The sequence below is a fragment of the Puntigrus tetrazona genome, chromosome 22 (genome assembly GCF_018831695.1).
Source record: "Puntigrus tetrazona isolate hp1 chromosome 22, ASM1883169v1, whole genome shotgun sequence".
NCBI lineage: Eukaryota > Metazoa > Chordata > Actinopteri > Cypriniformes > Cyprinidae > Puntigrus > Puntigrus tetrazona.
The window spans coordinates 4,159,937-4,177,018 of NC_056720.1; the positions used below are offsets into that span (position 1 = coordinate 4,159,937).

General features: G+C 36.5%; 2 protein-coding genes and 1 long non-coding RNA gene across 11 annotated transcripts in view; 2 read left to right on the top strand and 1 right to left on the bottom strand.

Annotated features, from left to right (window-relative positions):
* The window catches only part of LOC122327476 (carcinoembryonic antigen-related cell adhesion molecule 6-like), a 31,447-nt gene that overhangs the window by 5,691 nt on the left and 8,674 nt on the right, over positions 1-17,082 (top strand). Inside the window, exons 1-3 of one of the 4 annotated variants that reach the window (XM_043222872.1) lie at positions 12,613-13,540; positions 13,897-14,208; positions 14,435-14,697. The exons of 2 other annotated variants lie outside the window; for them this stretch is intronic. In XM_043222872.1, the coding sequence (XP_043078807.1) occupies positions 13,492-13,540; positions 13,897-14,208; positions 14,435-14,697 (624 nt within the window). In that variant the 5' untranslated portion in view covers positions 12,613-13,491. Of the gene's footprint in view, positions 1-5,457; positions 5,950-12,612; positions 13,541-13,896; positions 14,209-14,434; positions 14,698-17,082 lie in introns of those variants that run through there. One more of the 4 variants, XM_043222867.1, reaches the window with a different exon arrangement.
* LOC122327533 lies at positions 114-11,963 on the bottom strand. Of its 6 annotated transcripts, XM_043222962.1 has the most exons (6): positions 11,823-11,961; positions 11,198-11,593; positions 10,407-10,472; positions 9,888-9,998; positions 9,716-9,762; positions 9,349-9,579 (listed from the first exon to the last, which is right to left on the bottom strand). In XM_043222962.1, exons 1-6 carry the CDS (start codon positions 11,866-11,868, stop codon positions 9,562-9,564), a joined length of 684 nt encoding a protein of 227 aa, XP_043078897.1. In that variant the 5' UTR covers positions 11,869-11,961; the 3' UTR covers positions 9,349-9,561. The 6 variants fall into 6 exon arrangements, with proteins under 6 accessions (XP_043078900.1, XP_043078898.1, XP_043078901.1 ...); XM_043222965.1 differs by lacking the exons at positions 9,349-9,579; positions 9,716-9,762; positions 9,888-9,998; positions 10,407-10,472; positions 11,198-11,593 and adding exons at positions 114-949; positions 1,089-1,199; positions 1,493-1,552; positions 1,633-2,028 and having other exon boundaries at positions 11,823-11,955; XM_043222963.1 differs by lacking the exons at positions 9,349-9,579; positions 9,716-9,762; positions 9,888-9,998; positions 10,407-10,472; positions 11,198-11,593 and adding exons at positions 114-952; positions 1,089-1,199; positions 1,493-1,552; positions 1,633-2,028 and having other exon boundaries at positions 11,823-11,955.
* On the top strand, positions 15,273-16,912 carry LOC122327587. Its single transcript, XR_006247663.1, has 2 exons — positions 15,273-15,595; positions 16,004-16,912. It is a non-coding gene; the product is annotated as an uncharacterized LOC122327587 (long non-coding RNA).

Below are 17,082 nucleotides of genomic sequence, written 5' to 3' on the forward strand. Positions count from 1 at the left end.
ATAAATACTAGACTCAAATAAAACAAGTTCAATATACTATCATTACTACCACAGAACATATTAGGCAATTTACAGTAAAATTACATACAGTGAAATAATTATTTATAGCAACATGAATTTCGAATGATTTTTATTTAATATTTTAGGAAATAAAAGTACAACAAAATGCAATTAAATAATTTAGCTGTGATAACATGCCACAGAAAATGGAAAAGGACAAATTGATAAAAAAAAAAAGTATTTTATTTTTAAATTATCGTAATCAGATTACAGTAACTAGATTATATTCTTCATGGATTATATATATTTTTACTAAAAATTCCTAATGTGTAATGTCATGTGATTTTGTTTTGAAATTTCAAAATCTTAGGGGAATGTTTTGAGTCAAAGGGCTTTCTGACAAGGAAAAAGAAACTAAAACTTAAATAAACAAAATATTTACTTGAAATCCCCTTTAGATTTAAGTAAACAGTTGGAAAAAAATATATTACTCTTACTATAAGAGCTCTAATAAAATGCTTGTTAAAAATGTTTATGACAACTACATATAAATATAAATATAAACTCTAAATCAGTGCACAGTGCGTCACATTTAACAAATGACACATTAACAATGAATATTAACTTCATTCATCTTAGCTAATACTGCACTTAAACACTGCATCATATGAACAATATACAATATAACAGCACTTGAAAGAACACAATGATCAAATTAAATAAGATTTAATAATAAAAAATACACAAAATTAAAAAAAAATAATAATTTTCAGTTGTAAATGAAGAGTAGTGTAGTAAGTTTTAGTGTAAAGATTGTTTCTCATTTATGACACGTTTGGTTTCGTTTTTAATCCTCGTGTAAGGTAAAGATAAAAACAATCTGCCATCTATCAGTAAAATCAAACACACAAGTCGGTTTTCAGTACAGTATCTTTGTTTTTCCCCCTTTCTGCTGTAAATGAAACAAAAAATAATCACAATTAAATGATGAAGGTCATTATCAGGAAATATATTGAACATCACGACTGACCGATCAGATTGGAGCGTTCCAATTGATAATTATGCATTTCTCACTACGTGATGCTCACCGTTTCTGGAGACCTTGCGGTGAAAGTAAACCGCGGCGACGGCAGCTAGAACCGTCACCAGCAGCAGAACAACACACACTCCAGCTACAGCAGCTGAAGACAGACCCGGGTCTGGAGAGAATAAGACAGTGAGACTCTTTGCATTATAGGGATTATTCCGTAACGGAACGGTTCACGAAAGGTTTGGAACTAGTCAGTGAGCTAGTTAGTTAGCTAGTTAGCTCTTTACGATTAAAACTGTCGCAAACATCATTGTGAATCCGTTTAAACAGCTGCTTTGTTTCGTTTCGCGTTTCCGATAACGGTTGGTTTAAAAATCTGACCCGTAATATTAATCGATTTTTGAAACGTAGCATTCTGTGTTCAAATGGAATTCGTGTTCTTGAACAAAGCACAAAGTCTACCTGAGTAAAACTCCCAACTCTTCACGTGGGGCTCGTCCTCATCAGACAGAGCAGCTGGGACTAAAACACAGAGTCAATAAATGTCACTTTTTCAAAATCATTTTCATTTTCTAATACGTAATTTACATTGCTCAACTCACCAAGGACAATCATATTGAAAGTTTTGATGGTATCATCATGAGTATTGCGGATTTTTTTGATCATTTTTTTAGAGTCACATCTGCGGTTTCTGTTCAAGCTTTGCCTTTTGCCTGAACTTTCGCTTCTGATGATCTCTGCTTCATATCGCCCAGCGTGTTCAGATCTGATGTTCTTGATGGTCAGAGATCCGGTCTCATAGTCCACCTCCAGTCTGTCTCTGAATCTCCCGCCTTCACCATCATATAAACAGCTGGTGTCGGGATGTCCATTGATCAGAGCTATACGAGTGTCTTCAAAGTACCACAGCATCTTCTCATGTTCTTTTTTGCTGATATTAGTGTAAAGAGTGACTGAATCTCCCTTCATCACTGTCACCACGTCATCACCGAACACTCCTGGGAACACAAAGAAATGGTTACTCAATAACGTTGAATTAATATCTAAAAATGCAAAGGGTTAGGTAGGGTTCAGCCCATGGGACAAATATATATAAAACAACTGAATGTTGTTTATGTTTGGTCTGGTGTTTATCCACAGATCTCTCTCCTTCTCTCTCTCTCTGTCTCTCTCTATCTCCTCTCTCTCTCTCTCTCTCTCCTTCTCTCTCTCTCTGTCTTTCTGTCAATGTGAAACTATGCAGGTATATGTCATGGGTCTCCTCCATTAAAATCATGCCTCGGTCACATGCTGGCATAAGGGGAAGCCTGAAGTGTGTGGACACACAGACACGAGTTAACTGTAAAAGGCCTCTGTCTGTCTCTTTCTCTCTATCTCCTATCCCTCTCTCTCTCTCTCTCTCTCTCTCTCTCTCTCTCTCTCTCTCTATCTCTCTCTCTCTCTCTCTCTCTCTCTCTCTCTCTCTCTCTCTCTCTCTCTCTCTCTCTCTTACAAATTGCAGTCTGCTACTGAATTATATTCAGATTACTTTTATCAGTTTTGATCTGTAACTCGTTTATCACAGCAATAGTCTTTTACCATAAAAATATAAAGAGTTAGATATCATATTCCTTTCATAATTAACAGCATAAAGTGCAATTAAACTCAATATTATTCAAGGTTTCCCAAGTGGGGTCCGTAAAAGAACCGCAGTGGTTTAATGAAAGGGAAAAAATAATTAAATCTTTCAAATGTAAAATTAGAATAAATCATTTTAAAATAACAATCTAATCATTGTGTAAAATTGCCGTAAAAAAAACAACTGCCGTTCAAAATCGTGGCACTTTAAGTATACTTTATTATGTGAATTTGTCCTTCACTGACTTACAAACTGAAAAGTCCTACCTTGAAGGAGCAAAACGAACAAAGCTGGCACAAAATATCCCATCATGTCATGTCCAAAAACGGATAATGAAAACCCTTGAAACGTGTATCCAGAAAAATTACAATAATGAATTCATATCAAATTAAAACACATGCGTAGTCGTAGACTGTGACTACTATAAGAAAGAGAAAGCAAAACACCCCGCGGAATAAAAAAGCCCCACAGCTTGGAATTCCCACTACTGATTAAAAACGTTACTGAACGCCTTGTCAACGTGAAAACGATAAAACCAAATGGCCAATCATCCAGCGGCTTCAACAGTCTGTGAAACCAAGGCTAAAGAAAACGCGAGACACATGCTTTTGACGCCTGCTTTGGCTGATCCTAAAAAAAGCTTGGTGCTTTTCATAACAGTTTAGCGTTTTTCAATTTCAACTTCGAATAAAGTTTCATTTCAGACTCGTGTGAATTTCGTGTGAATTTACGTAACGTTAATGTCACGTCATCTACTCACCCAATCTGTCCGAACACGTCACATTAACTTGACTAATGTTTATATTGATATTTATGTTTTATGTATTTCCATGTTTAAAAAAAAAAGAGTGAAACAAGTCTCTGTATCTGTTATACATACGTTGAATCAAAAACCATCCATTCATATTTTTTCAGAATAAATCCACTTTAACATGCAATCCTCTTTGTAAATATTTAATATTGACATCTAGTTGTTGAAAAGGCAACTACAGTTCCAGTTTTATGCTTTAGAAGAGTGAAAAACTTACATGCAGCACCTTTAACAGACATATGTGTGCTATTTGGCCTGTCACTGCAGGCCCTCACCTAAGGGATCAAACATCGAAAAAGTCATCGTAATTGTCTATTTTGTCGATAATGTCGACTAATTGTTTCAGCCCTAAATCATTTTCAGGTTCCCATTTTGGCAGGTCCACACAATCGTGAATGTTTTGCACGAATCCATCGCTGATTTTGGGGAAACAAAAAAGTCGGACCCTTCATGCGTTATTCGTTAACCCTTAAGTGCAATGTTGAAATCGAAAAGTAAAAGTAAACTCGTTTGAAAGCGGAACGGTCCTGCACTTTAGCCCATTCACTGGAAACGCTTGAAGAAAATATACTGAACTTTTTCTGATTCACTTCATGATTGTGTTAAAGACTATTTCCTGCCAGTAATAACAGTAAAGCTTGTTATTTTTGGACGCATAAACCACATGGGTGGTCAGATCCTGTTGGGGGAGGATTTACAAACTACGTAGATGTCTCACTTCTGTTGTGTGAAGCAGTCTGTTTTCAGATTGCATAATCATACGGAGCTCAAAGAAAATGATTTATGTTTTTATTTTATTCTGCATTTGTTTGCTCAAGCTGGCTGGTAAGTGATAAATGCGTGTTTTATGTGCCTACACGAGAAATGGGACACATATGCATTTGATATTGTATACTGAAATTAAACAAGTAATTACATTTGGTTTGGATTCAGATCCATAACTTAAGGACAGATTCAGATTCTCTCAACTTTATGCACTTTTATGTCTTTTATCATTTAGCCTGTTTCCTGTCTGTGGTGATGTTTGGTTTTCTTCATTTCGCATTGAAATAATTACAGGGTACTAACCCTAGTAAAGTAAAGCGGCATGAAGTTATTAACCCTTAATCTGTGACACACTCTATATTATTTGTGTGTTTGTTGAAACAGAAGCAGTGGAGTCAGTGTCAGTTCTGGAAGAAGATTCAGTCTCTCTAGACTCTAATATTACTGAAATAATAGATGAAGATCTGATTTTGTGGAGGTTTGGAGCTGAACACATTTTATTAGCTGAAATCAATACAGTAGCCAACAGTATGACTGTTTATGACGATGTTCTTGACGGGAGATTCAGAGACAGACTGAAGCTGGACAATAATACTGGATCTCTGACCATCACGAACATCACGACTCAACACGCTGGAGAATATCATTTACAGACCAACAGCATGAGAAAGAGCTTCAGTCTTTCCATCTATGGTGAGTTCACCAATTTCTGTCACACATATCTTTGATTGATTGCTTTGAAGTTCACATCTCAGTAAACAAAACAAACTAATAAATCTTGTGAATGATATCACAAACACTCCATCAACACATCAAACATAGCCGAAAACAGCCCTCTTTTTTATTACTAATAATGATTTTTTTTAATGATGATGATCTTTTCTAGCTCATCTTCCTGCTCCTGTCATCAGCAGAGACTCTTCGCAATGTTCCTCATCATCCTCCTCCTCATCATCATCATCTTTTCGTCATCATCATCATCAAATTGTTCATTGTTGTGTTCGTTGGTGAACGTGGGTCATGTGACTCTCTCCTGGTACAAAGGAAACAGTTTATTGTCCAGCATCAGTGTGTCTGATCTCAGCATCAGTCTCTCTCTACCTCATCAGTCTCTCTCTCTACCTCTGGAGGTGGAATATCAGGATAAAAACACCTACAGCTGTGTGATCAACAACCCCATCAGAAACCAGACCACACATCTGGACATCAGTCAGCTCTGTCACACGTGTTCAGGTGAGTGTTTTTTTACTCATCTAAGTCTACTGGTTACCCTTAAACACAGGGTAAAATGCAGTCAACATTCTCAATCCACTTCAACTGTCCATGAAGCTTTCACACACTCTTCACATTCAGTCCTACTTTCTCTGGCTTGGCCCCGGCAAATTAGACTAAGCAAAAGTAAATGTCACTAATAACTGTGGAGAAGAAGATACAAAATTTAAGAGGATACTTTTTTAAAGTGGTAACAAAAACCAAGAAACAAGGACTGTAGGGAACAGAAACACATTCGACAATTGAAAAAGCCAAAAGGGGAAATGCAAATGGCGCACACCTCTGTGAGACAATCACCTGAGAAAACTACAAAGAGCTACAAACATGGCACTCTAGACAGGAAGTGGCACAAAGGCCTGCAGCAAACATGTTAAATTCACAATCAGAATCAGAAGCACACAGTAAACTAAGTATATGATGTGAATAAGTAAATCACTAATGATTGTGTCTCTCTGTCTTTACAGGCTCTCTGTCTCTAATAATGTGGATCTCTGTTTCTGCTACGGCTGGATCTCTGCTGATTGTGGCTGTGTTTGGGATATTTCTCACGTGCAGGACGTTTAGGAAAATTGATCAAAAAGGCAAGTTGCTTGGCTGTGATTTATAAAGTGACTCGGACAAAGCTCTTTAGTCACTCAGATCAGAAAAAAAAATATTTTCCCAAACTTTTAAAGCGTACTGCAAATACAGAGAAAGAAATGCAGTTCTGCATAAATGTAATGACAATAAATGGGTGGCATTCCACTTAATTTGAGTTATTATTACTTTATAGCATTTGACTTAGTACGGTTTATAAATTCTTCTAAAGTTCATTTAAATACGTTCATATTGCACTTAATAAGTAATTACCCGTTAAATGTTTTAACTTTGACAGGCCTATTATAACACGCATACTGTATGTTGTGAAGAACCAGATAAGATTGAATTGCTTTTTTGTTGTTTATTGCATCTGTTATTTATTTATTTTTTAACAGTTAAATCTCCTGAAGAGATCATTTACATTGAGCCAACATTCGACAAAAGAAAAGTGGATAAAACGGTAAGATACGGTGTTCGTCTTTCTGTCAATGTAACAGCCAGGCAAATTCATGCTTGTGTGTGTGTGTGTGTGTGTGTGTGTGACAGAGTGAGATTTAGAGAAAAAGAACATTCGTATAGAGAACATTAGTTAATATTTTGACAATGCATCTCAAATCTATTTGAAGCAAGATGTAAGATTATTTTTTATTATTTATATATTTCTATTTTGCAGGATGTTAAAGAGGAAGCTCAAGTAGAGTATGCACCAATCACCCTTAGAAGATAAAATGTCTTTCTGGGTACCGGATCCGGTTGCGACATCCTTTAAAACTGCAAAAAACAACAATGTGGTTCGACCTCCTGAGCATATAAGTGCAGTCCTTATGAGAATGTGCTATATTTTTGTGGTCGAGGTGTGAATAATCTGTGGGTAAAGTGCTTTTTTCCATTCCTCCTCATATGAAGCTCACGGTTTGATGTCTGCTTTCACCACGAATGGCTGAGCCCATTAACGATTTGCGACAAAAGATTTCGATACAGCTTTGTGAATGTGAAATTATAACGCAGTTTAGTGTGAAATATCGAAATGGATACTTACGCTTCTGCACGTCTCTCCGTGACCACGGTTAAATGCCGAATAGGCAGTGTTAGTTTCACTGGTTGCTGCTTCTGTAAGAGAACTTGTTTCTGAGAAGGCGATGTGTCCTCAACGTCACATCCTGCGTATTTTTGTAAACGTCAGGGGGTGGTTTTAGGAATAAATGCAACCTCTGCGGGCTTGCTGCGCGATTATGATTCATAATGCCATTACTCTTCTCTTACGTGGAAAAAATGACCATGTCTCTGCTGTACCTTTTTTCTGACAGTACGGTTTCATGCAGTGTCCAAAATCAGACCATCAGAAATGATAGAAGCTCCATATTTCACAGAGGTGTGCACTATGAATACGTAACAGAGCAGTAGTTTTGTTTTGTAGGCATGTCAATCGTTTAGATTTAGTCACAAAACCACCCAAACCGTATTGGATATTAGATATGTGGTGGCCTACTGGATAAGATCAACAACGGTGGCAGGCATCATGCTGCGTTTAACTGGATTTCAAGGGGATTTTAAACCACAGTGTGCGAATCATTTGAGTCAGAACTGAATTTCAAAGCGCGTTTTGTGAATCATTCGATTCAGAACGGGATTTCAAAGAGCGTTTAAGAGCGTCTTCTGTTGAACACACACACAGAGAAACAGTAATTTTGCTTAAAAGGGTGTTTAGCTCGCATCATATATGTTAATTGTAGTTGATATTTGCCCTAGGACTTGTGCAACGGAAGTAAATCGCATCAACAAAAAAAAAAATAAAAAAATTTAAACAGTCCTGAATGGAAAAACAGAGGAAGATAAAAGAGTCAAATTGGTCTGGACCAGAAAAAACAGCTGAAAACCACGACAGAATAACATTTATATTACTATCTACTGAAATGCCATTAAAAATATTATCAGTTGTTTATTACAGACATACTGTAAGCTGTGCTGTTGGCTTCTTCTTAATAGGTTTGAAAAATACAACTTACTGAATTGCATTAATTATTATTAGGTCGGCTTAAGAAAGCATTACTGACAAATATCTCAACCTGTAAAGTCATTACCGCTGCCCTATGCGCGCAGTGCGCGTGACCGCGAAATCGAAAGTGAAAGTAAAAAAACAAGTTCATTTAAAAGCGCTTTTGATCCCCTGATACCGACGTACCTCAATGATGCTCGCAAACACATTTATCCAACAATAAAATTCTTAGACAAAGCAAAAGCATTGAAACTTTTCCTAATAACATGTATATTTTTTTTTATTTCCATGTCCCTGTAGGGGCTGTATAAAGTGCGTCATTTCTTTCCGAAACCTCATGCAGGTGCTAGAATTGATTGACTCAGGGGAGCAAATATAGAGTGAGAATGATACTAAGGGCCTGACGATGAGGCGATTTCTACCTAGTGCCCTATACAAAATACTAATTTTGGGGCGCACTATTCCTTTAAAGTAAACTCTGTGTATTTGAATATCTTTGTTTTCAAATAAAGTCCTTTTGTCTCTGTGATCCAAATTGGTATTTATACATGAATACATTATGCCAGGTATTCTGTAGAATGCATATCTGTAAACAGTTACTTTCACACACATTTTTCCCCACATATTTAGTTCACACTTGTAGAAAAGTAAAAGAAGCAAATGAATATGTCAGTGCTGAATTGAACAATATCCTATAACCTTGTTTCTTTCTGTCTGCACACCTAATACTTTCATGATTTCATCCCTCTACACGTTATGCACAGTGTACGTCGGGGCCATCTGGTGGGCAAAATGGGACATATTTATCAATATTGGGCATCCATTGCATGTTTTTCCAATTACAGTTTTTTTTTTTTACTGTGATTTGCATGTTAAACAAACATTAAACTTCAAGAAGCACTTCTCTGCTGTGAAACAGGTGCATCTTACACTTTTTGCACATCACTTTAGGTGTTCCTGCGCCCCCAGGAACCTAGCTGATGGTTGTGATGAGTGAGAGAGCAATAAAAGTGCAATATACTGTTAAACTCTTTATTTTAAAGATTTGACTGTATGTTGAGATATATAAAAAAATACTATTATCAACTAAATTGCTTATTTATTCTATTTTCTTTTATTTTCGCTGTGTCTTTTTAGTAGCTTGTTCTGTGATGTTCAGAGTTGACGTGTTCATCTGAAGATGCTGTCTGTCTGCTTCTTGATGTCCGGGAAGGCTTCTTCAGCATCTTTTTATTTAATTGATCTGAACAGCTGTCATTAACACTAAAGAATACACATCAAATGACAATGGCATTTAATTCAAATCAGAGTACAGGCAAAGACTGAGGTAAAATAACAGTTTTCACATAAACCACCTTGCATTACAAAGTTAAAAACATAAATACACAAAATGAATCCGTCAAAGTGCATATATTATTACATTTTAACGAGGTAAATTTAAAGTAGCATGGTTTTGGCTCTGTAGTGTCGTTTTAGAGTCTTTTTTACAATCACACTTTTGGGATCATCTGCAAGAAAGCAACAAATCACAGAAGGTCAGAGACGCGAACGCAATCGGCGCATCCATCCAAATCAGATTCTGAAAGGAGGTTTATTTGCCATTTAAACTGATTTTGCTGGTGTGTTGAAGTCAGTTTTCACTACCTCATTTTTGTGTAGTAGCTCTTCCTTGCAGTTCTTCTCTCTGACTTCTTTGAAGCAACCAAAACACACGCAAACAAGTCAGTATCGGGAAATACATTGAACGTCGCGACTGACCGATCAGATTCGATCGTTCCAATTGATAATTATGCATTTCTCACTACGTGATGCTCACCGTTTCTGGAGACCTTGCGGCGAAAGTAAACCGCGGCGACGGCAGCTAGAACCGTCACCAGCAGCAGAACAACACACACTCCAGCTACAGCAGCTGAAGACAGACCCGGGTCTGGAGAGAGAGAGAGAGAGAGAATCTGACTGTGTGTTTATATGCGTTTAAATGAACGCTTGAAATGTTTAAACAACTGCTAAATAATTAAGGGCCGGTTTCACAGACTAATCCTAAACCAGGATTAAGCCATATTTCAATTAAAGCCTTAGAAAAAAAAACATTTCTGGTGTGCGTCTTGAGACAAAACAAAGGAAGACACTTGTTTTATGATCAGTCAGTGCAAGATTCAGCTGAAAGAGCCCAGACTTACATTTTAGTGTGGGGCTAGATGGAAGCCTCGTCTATGAAACCATAAGTGTATTTAAATAAATTATTTTCTTTAAATCTGTTTAACCAGGGGTTAAATTTCCCCTGAACAATGTACTTATACTGCGCCATGTTCAGTCTAAAAGAAAGGAAATATACCCAAGACAAACTCCCTCTTCTCCATGCGAGGATCTTCGTCAATTCTGACTTGATCGGATGGACCATCTGGAGTAGAAATGAAAGAAAAATAAATAAATACAAAAGAACACATTTAATTGATGTTGGAAAAACCGTTCTAAAACATTCTCCAGTGCCATTGTGATAACATTAGTTGCTATGCTGGACAATGAAAAAGCGACAGTCATTTCTTCCCTTCAAAGGAACATGAAGCGTCAGTGAAAACCCCCCTTCGCACCTTATAGTTACAGGAACTCAGTTATATCCTGTGTACTATCTGTGTACTCAGTATACTATCCTGTGCATTCGCACCGCTAACAGGAACTCAGAAGTCACTGGAGCCGTGTTTTTATGGTTTATGGCTGTGTCATAATGGAAATAAAATGTCGACGTATCTCCAGCTTGCATTTCTACACGCGATCGAGTGTGAGGCACGAGCACAACGGCGCAGACAGAGACAACAGGTAAACGCCGTTAGTTATTCGTTCTGCATTTGCTTTAATTTTTATTTATTTTATTTTTTTAGAATAGCGAGTGCCTGCGTTTCCGCACACGCGTTCGGCCAATCAGCGTACATTGCGTCACTGGTATTCGGGTACTTCCCCAAATCGTTTTAGAAAAGGTTTTCGGCGCGAAAGCGGCTATAGTGTATATATATATATATATATATATATATATATATATATATATATATATATATATATATATATATATATATATATATATATATATATATTTATTTATTTTTTTCCTAATAAGGGTAAATAACTCACCAAAGACAATCATATTGAAAGTTTTGATGGTATCATCAGGAGTAATGCTGATTTTTTTGGTAATTTTTTTAGAGTCACATCTGCGGTTTCTGTTCAAGCTTTGCCTTTTGCCTGAACTTTCGCTTCTGATGATCTCTGCTTCATATCGTCCAGCGTGTTCAGATCTGATGTTCTTGATGGTCAGAGATCCGGTCTCATAGTCCACCTCCAGTCTGTCTCTGAATCTCCCGCCTTCACCATCATATAAACAGCTGGTGTCGGGATGTCCATTGATCAGAGCTATTCGAGTGTCTTCAAAGTACCACAGCATCTTCTCATGTTCTTTTTTGCTGATATTAGTGTAAAGAGTGACTGAATCTCCCTCCATCACTGTCACCACGTCATCACCGAACACTCCTGGGAAGTGTGATAAGAAAGAACAAACAATACAACAGAAACAACAAAACTGGCTAATATCCTGAAAACCAATGTAGGCGTAACATGACTCATTTAATAATTCTGGCAGTCAAATGTGTCTCTACAGACATTTTCAAATCATAGTGCCACAGGCGAGGTAATCTCCTAACCAAACTCTAAAAAAGTCTGCAAACCTGAAGGGTCGAGGTTACAAAAGTAAATGTCTTACCACAGACGAGCAAAATAAACAGAGTGAGCTCAAAAGAGGATCCCATCGTGCCGAACGAGGTCTTTATATGAGACGGCGCGCTTCGACGGTGGCTTTCTCGTGTATTAAGTGAAAGACATAAAAAAAGCGAAAGTGAAAACTTACTGCGGTAATAGTGAAACGTGCGTCATATATTTTGGATAGACCAAATTAGTCTTTAGTCTCAGCGATGAATCAAGAGCGTCTGCAAATGAATGGTTTTATCGTTCTGAAGAGCCGAGAGTGTTTGAATCCGCCGATCAGATACGTCCCTTGTGGGAAGAAATGCTTTACAATAAAGTCAATGATAGCACAACAATCCATTGTGTTCATAATTAACATAATACATTTAGAAATAATAAGGTAAGACACACAAATCTGTAATATCGAGGAGAAAAAAACAAGCTGCTTGGTAAGCTAAAAATAACTAAAAAAAAGATCAGAAGGCTTAAAGTGTACAAATGGTCAATTCTTTTTGTAAGAAGAAAGGCAGTTAGTACAATGGTTGTGAATAGTTTAGAGAATAGAAACAGTGGGATGAAACGAAACCACAGGGGACAAAGATTATGCAAAACATGCACAAAACACACATCAGACATATCACAACATGGCATGTATAATTCAAAATACGTCAATAAAAGAAAAATGACTGCGCATTGTGCTTTATTTTTAGATCGAAAGAAAAGATACAACAAACGTATGATGATCTGCCAGTATTAAAATCCGAATTAGAGAAATGTTGGGATATTTTTTCATGTGTGAATGAAATGGAAATTAAATCAAATGAGCCATTTTTTTAGCAATTGTTAGCAAATGTTAGCAATTACGCACTTAAATGACTCCAAAAGAGCTCATTTTAAAATTTGATGCCTGCTAAAGGTCTCCAAAAAGCTTCTAAAAGATTCAGCTGGGAGAACATCTAGCGGCTAAACAAGTTAACAGGTCACAACATCATCAACAGATTAAGAGAAACTGGAAAAATCTCTGCGTGTGAGGGTAAGGCCTGTCTTTTTCTGTCTTTGACATTGCTTAATGGGCCTGGGAATACTTCCAGAAACCTCTGTCGGTAAACACAATCCGCCGTGCCGTCTGCAGATGCCACCTAAAGCTCTATCATGTAAAAAGGAAGTCATAAGTGAACATGGTCCAGAAGCGCCACGTGTCCTGTAGGCCAAGGATTATTCAAAATGGATTGATTGAGAGTGGAAAAGTATTCAAATTTTACATTCTTATTGGAAATCATGGACCCCAGACTAAAGAGGAAGGAGTACTTCCAGTGTGTTATCGGTGTTTAGTTCAAAAGTCAGCATCTCTGAAGGTATGGGGTACACAAGGTATGGGCAGCTTGCATGTTTGGGTCGGAAATTAGCTCATTTTATGCATGAAATTGTAAGATCGCTCAGGTTAAACATTCATTATGTGATCTATTGTGAATAAAATATTGGCTTGTGTAATTTTAGTTTTCATTTTATTAAAGTAATAAAAAAAAAACAACCAACATTTCCTGAATTTGGGTTGAGCTAGAGGATGTAGGCTGTTGTGACTACTATGTCATACTCTCAGTGAAGGGTGGTCATATTCTGTTGTAGGCGGTAGAAATCTCACTTCTGTCGTGTATAGCAGTTTGTTTTCAGTACAGCGGGCAAAGAAAATGATGCATCTTGTCATTTTGTTCTGCGTGTGTTTGTGCAAACTGGCCAGTAAGTAATAAATGTATGTTTGATACAATTATGAATTTGAACTTGATGAATTGTAAGAATTCATTTGTTTTTGTGCTAGCTGTTTTTTAGTTATTTTTAACATAATGCAAAAAATAAAGTTCTCTGATTTTGCAAATCAAATATTTTTACTGATCTTGTTTTCATGTTTTAGAGTAATACAATAAATATAGATTTTCTATTGTGTTCAGATATTCTGAAATTAAACAAGTATTTAAAATCTGTTTTGGATTAAAATCTACCATCACAGAGTAATTTAAGACAGATTCAGATTTTTCTTAAGCAAACATAAAGTTATTCATTCTTAATAGGTGTGGACTGTGTGTCTGTTTATACAGATGCATTGGAGTCAGTGTCGGTTCTGGAGGGAGATTCAGTCTCTCTAGACTCTGGTTTAACTGAAATATCGGATGATGGTCTGATTCTGTGGAGGTTTGGAGCTGAAAACACTTTAATAGCTAAAATCGATGTAATGGTCGGCAGTGCTACTGAATATGATCATGTTCTTGATGAGAGATTCAGAGACAGACTGAAGCTGGATCATCAAACTGGATCTCTGATCATCACTAACATCTCAACTCTACACACTGGAAAATATATATTTGAGCTCAAAGATAATATGATCAAGAATTTCAGTCTTACCATCTATGGTGAGTTTTTACAAGTAGTTAAAGCCTAATAGGGGATGATTTTATTCTTGAAAGAGCTGAGATGAGCAATTATTTTTGACGTTCATTGTGATTGTTTATTACAAATTTTAAAAAAATCATAGTAATCTATTGTTTGTGAATGACATCGCAACTTATCAAACACCGTCAAAAAAAGCCCTTGATTTAGTAATAATAAGACTTAATCTGATTTTACTCATGTTTTCAGCTCATCTGCCTGTTCCTGTCATCAGCAGTAACTCAAACTGTTCTTCATCATCTTCATCATCATCTTGTTCATTGTTGTGTTCGGTGGTGAACGTGGGTCATGTGACTCTCTCCTGGTACAAAGGAAACAGTTTATTGTCCAGCATCAGTGTGTCTGATCTCAGCATCAGTCTCTCTCTACCTCTGGAGGTGGAATATCAGGATAAAAACACCTACAGCTGTGTGATCAACAACCCCATCAGAAACCAGACCACACATCTGAACATCAGTCAGCTCTCTCAGACACGTTCAGGTGAGATTAGAATTTATTTTGGTCTACTGGTCATGAAGATTGGTCAATTTACACGCCGTTCATATTCAATCCCACTTTCAGTTTTCTCAAATTTGATTGTGCAAATGTTTGTGTAAACGTGTGTAAATGAGTTGAAGAGAAAGCAGGCCAAGATACTGCAACGCAAGATGATAATGAAAACCTAACATCAAAGCAAAAACCAAGAAACAAGGACTGTAGGGAACAGAAACATTGACATTCGACAATTGAAAAGGCCAAAAGGGGAAATGCAAATGGTGCACATCTCTGTGAGACAATCACCTGAGAAAGTGGCAAAAAGTGGCAAAAAAGATCAGAATGATCAGAATCAGAAGCACACAGTAAACTAAGTATATGATGTGAATAAGTAAATCACTAATGATTGTGTCTCTCTGTCTTTACAGGCTCTCTGTCTCTAATAATGTGGATCTCTGTTTCTGCTACGGCTGGATCTCTGCTGATTGTGGCTGTGTTTGCGATATCTCTCACGTGCAGGACGTTTAGGAAAATTGATCAAAAAGGCAAGTGATAATGCTCTTTACTCATCTCGATCAGAAAAGCAGATTCTGCATTTCTGAAACTGCATACTTTTTCTTAGTATGGTTTATAAATTGTCTGCAAAGAATGTCTTTACAGTGAAACTGAATTCATTTGTTAAAACCAATAAAACCCATGTTCATATTGCACAATTCATTAACCATTAAATGTGTTAACTTTCACAGCCCTAACAACACGAATGTTTTGACGAACCACATTTGGTTCATGCATCTATTATTTTTTTCAACAGTTCAAACTCTTGAAGAGATCACGTATATTGAGCCAGCATTAAATAACAGAAATATGCATACAATGGTAAGATTTATTCCAAAGCTCTTGTTTATCTCCATCTCAGTTTAAGAGCCAGCCAAAATTTTGGTAGGAATAGTAAAAATTACCCCATGATTTACTCATCCTGAAGCCACTTCTTCATACCACAATCAGAAGAAGTTATATATATATATATATATAAATATATATTTATATATATATATATTTGTTGTTGTTTCTATATATATACTTATTGCTGTATATACTGTCCTAGGCTCCATTTTAATTAGCTTAAATAGTCTGCAGAGACCATGATCAACCTTTTTCAACAAGAAAGAAAAACATGATCAACAAGAAAGAAAAAAATGTAGTTGAACTCACATGGAATTGTTCATCAGTACAATTTTTAAATATATATAATTTAATATTACTATTGCTTTTGTTTTGTTACAGAATGTTAAAGAAGAAGCTCAAGTAGAATATGCACCAATCGTCGTGAGAAGATAAAAAAGAAGTCAGTAAGTCCTGCGACAACCTTTACAACTACCGCTAGCAGGTTTTGGGATTGTTGACGATATGCAGTATTAGTGCTGGGCGATAAATCGATAACGGTAATATTTTTAGCTGTACAAAAATACTGTTGGGCATAAAAATGGCTTATTGAAACAAATGCTTATGCATTATCTCTCCATGACGTCACGTTCACACTGTTAAATGGCAGACAAGCCGTGGTGCTAGTATCAGAGGTGGTTTTTAGCTCCAGTTTCTGAGAAGAACTATTCTCGACAACATATCTATTTTTATAAAGGTCATGTTCTGCAGAATGATAATGATTCATTGTGCCACCACTCCATTAACACTCTAACCTGAGTCCTGTAAAAGTCCTGTAATAACCTGTAAATAAGTCTATTTGAACAGCCTCCCAAGCGAAAGATGATTACTACTTAAGTTAGTGTACGTACCTCTGGGGTTTTTTTTGTAAACCTAATTAAAGCGCCTAATTAAATGTCCAAAATTTGACTTCAAGCCAACAATAAAAGCTTCACATTTGACGTGAAGGAACATGGCATGCGATTCGACGCTTGTGCTGTTGATGCGTCCACACCTTTCCTGACGTTAAATTGGCTTTGGCCATTTGTAAACTCTATGGGTATAGCTTCCGGTCTCATCCGCATCCGGCTATTTTTAGCTGTATAAAAGAATTGGTTTTGGAGCTTGATATTGAAAATTGGTGTGTTCTTTCATGTTGTTTTAATGCATTATCTTAATTATTATTTGTAATGCAAACCATTTACTGCAGTTGATACTGTCCTCATTATTTACCAAGCATCTAATAAACTTATTTGTCATTCATGCTTTTAATTACCTGTTTAAATACTATATATTATTTGCCATCATTTTTGTGTATTTTATTTTACATCGTATTGATATTCACACTAGCATTAAATGCCACAGTATGAACGTCTAAGGTGGGTTTGGAGCCCTTGGGATGTTTTGATGTGTTATTTCAGCCAGTTATTGGCTTACATTAT

Bases quoted from the DNA above. Each gene is read 5' to 3' on its own strand.
- LOC122327533 (XM_043222961.1), bottom strand. From the start codon at position 11,868: ATGGGATCCTCTTTTGAGCTCACTCTGTTTATTTTGCTCGTCTGTG. The intron at 10,473-11,197 runs GTGAGTTATTTA...TTTCTACTCCAG, and splicing joins TTTCAATATGATTGTCTTTG to ATGGTCCATCCGATCAAGTC. The intron at 9,763-9,887 runs GTGAGCATCACG...GTTGCTTCAAAG, and splicing joins CCGCAAGGTCTCCAGAAACG to AAGTCAGAGAGAAGAACTGC.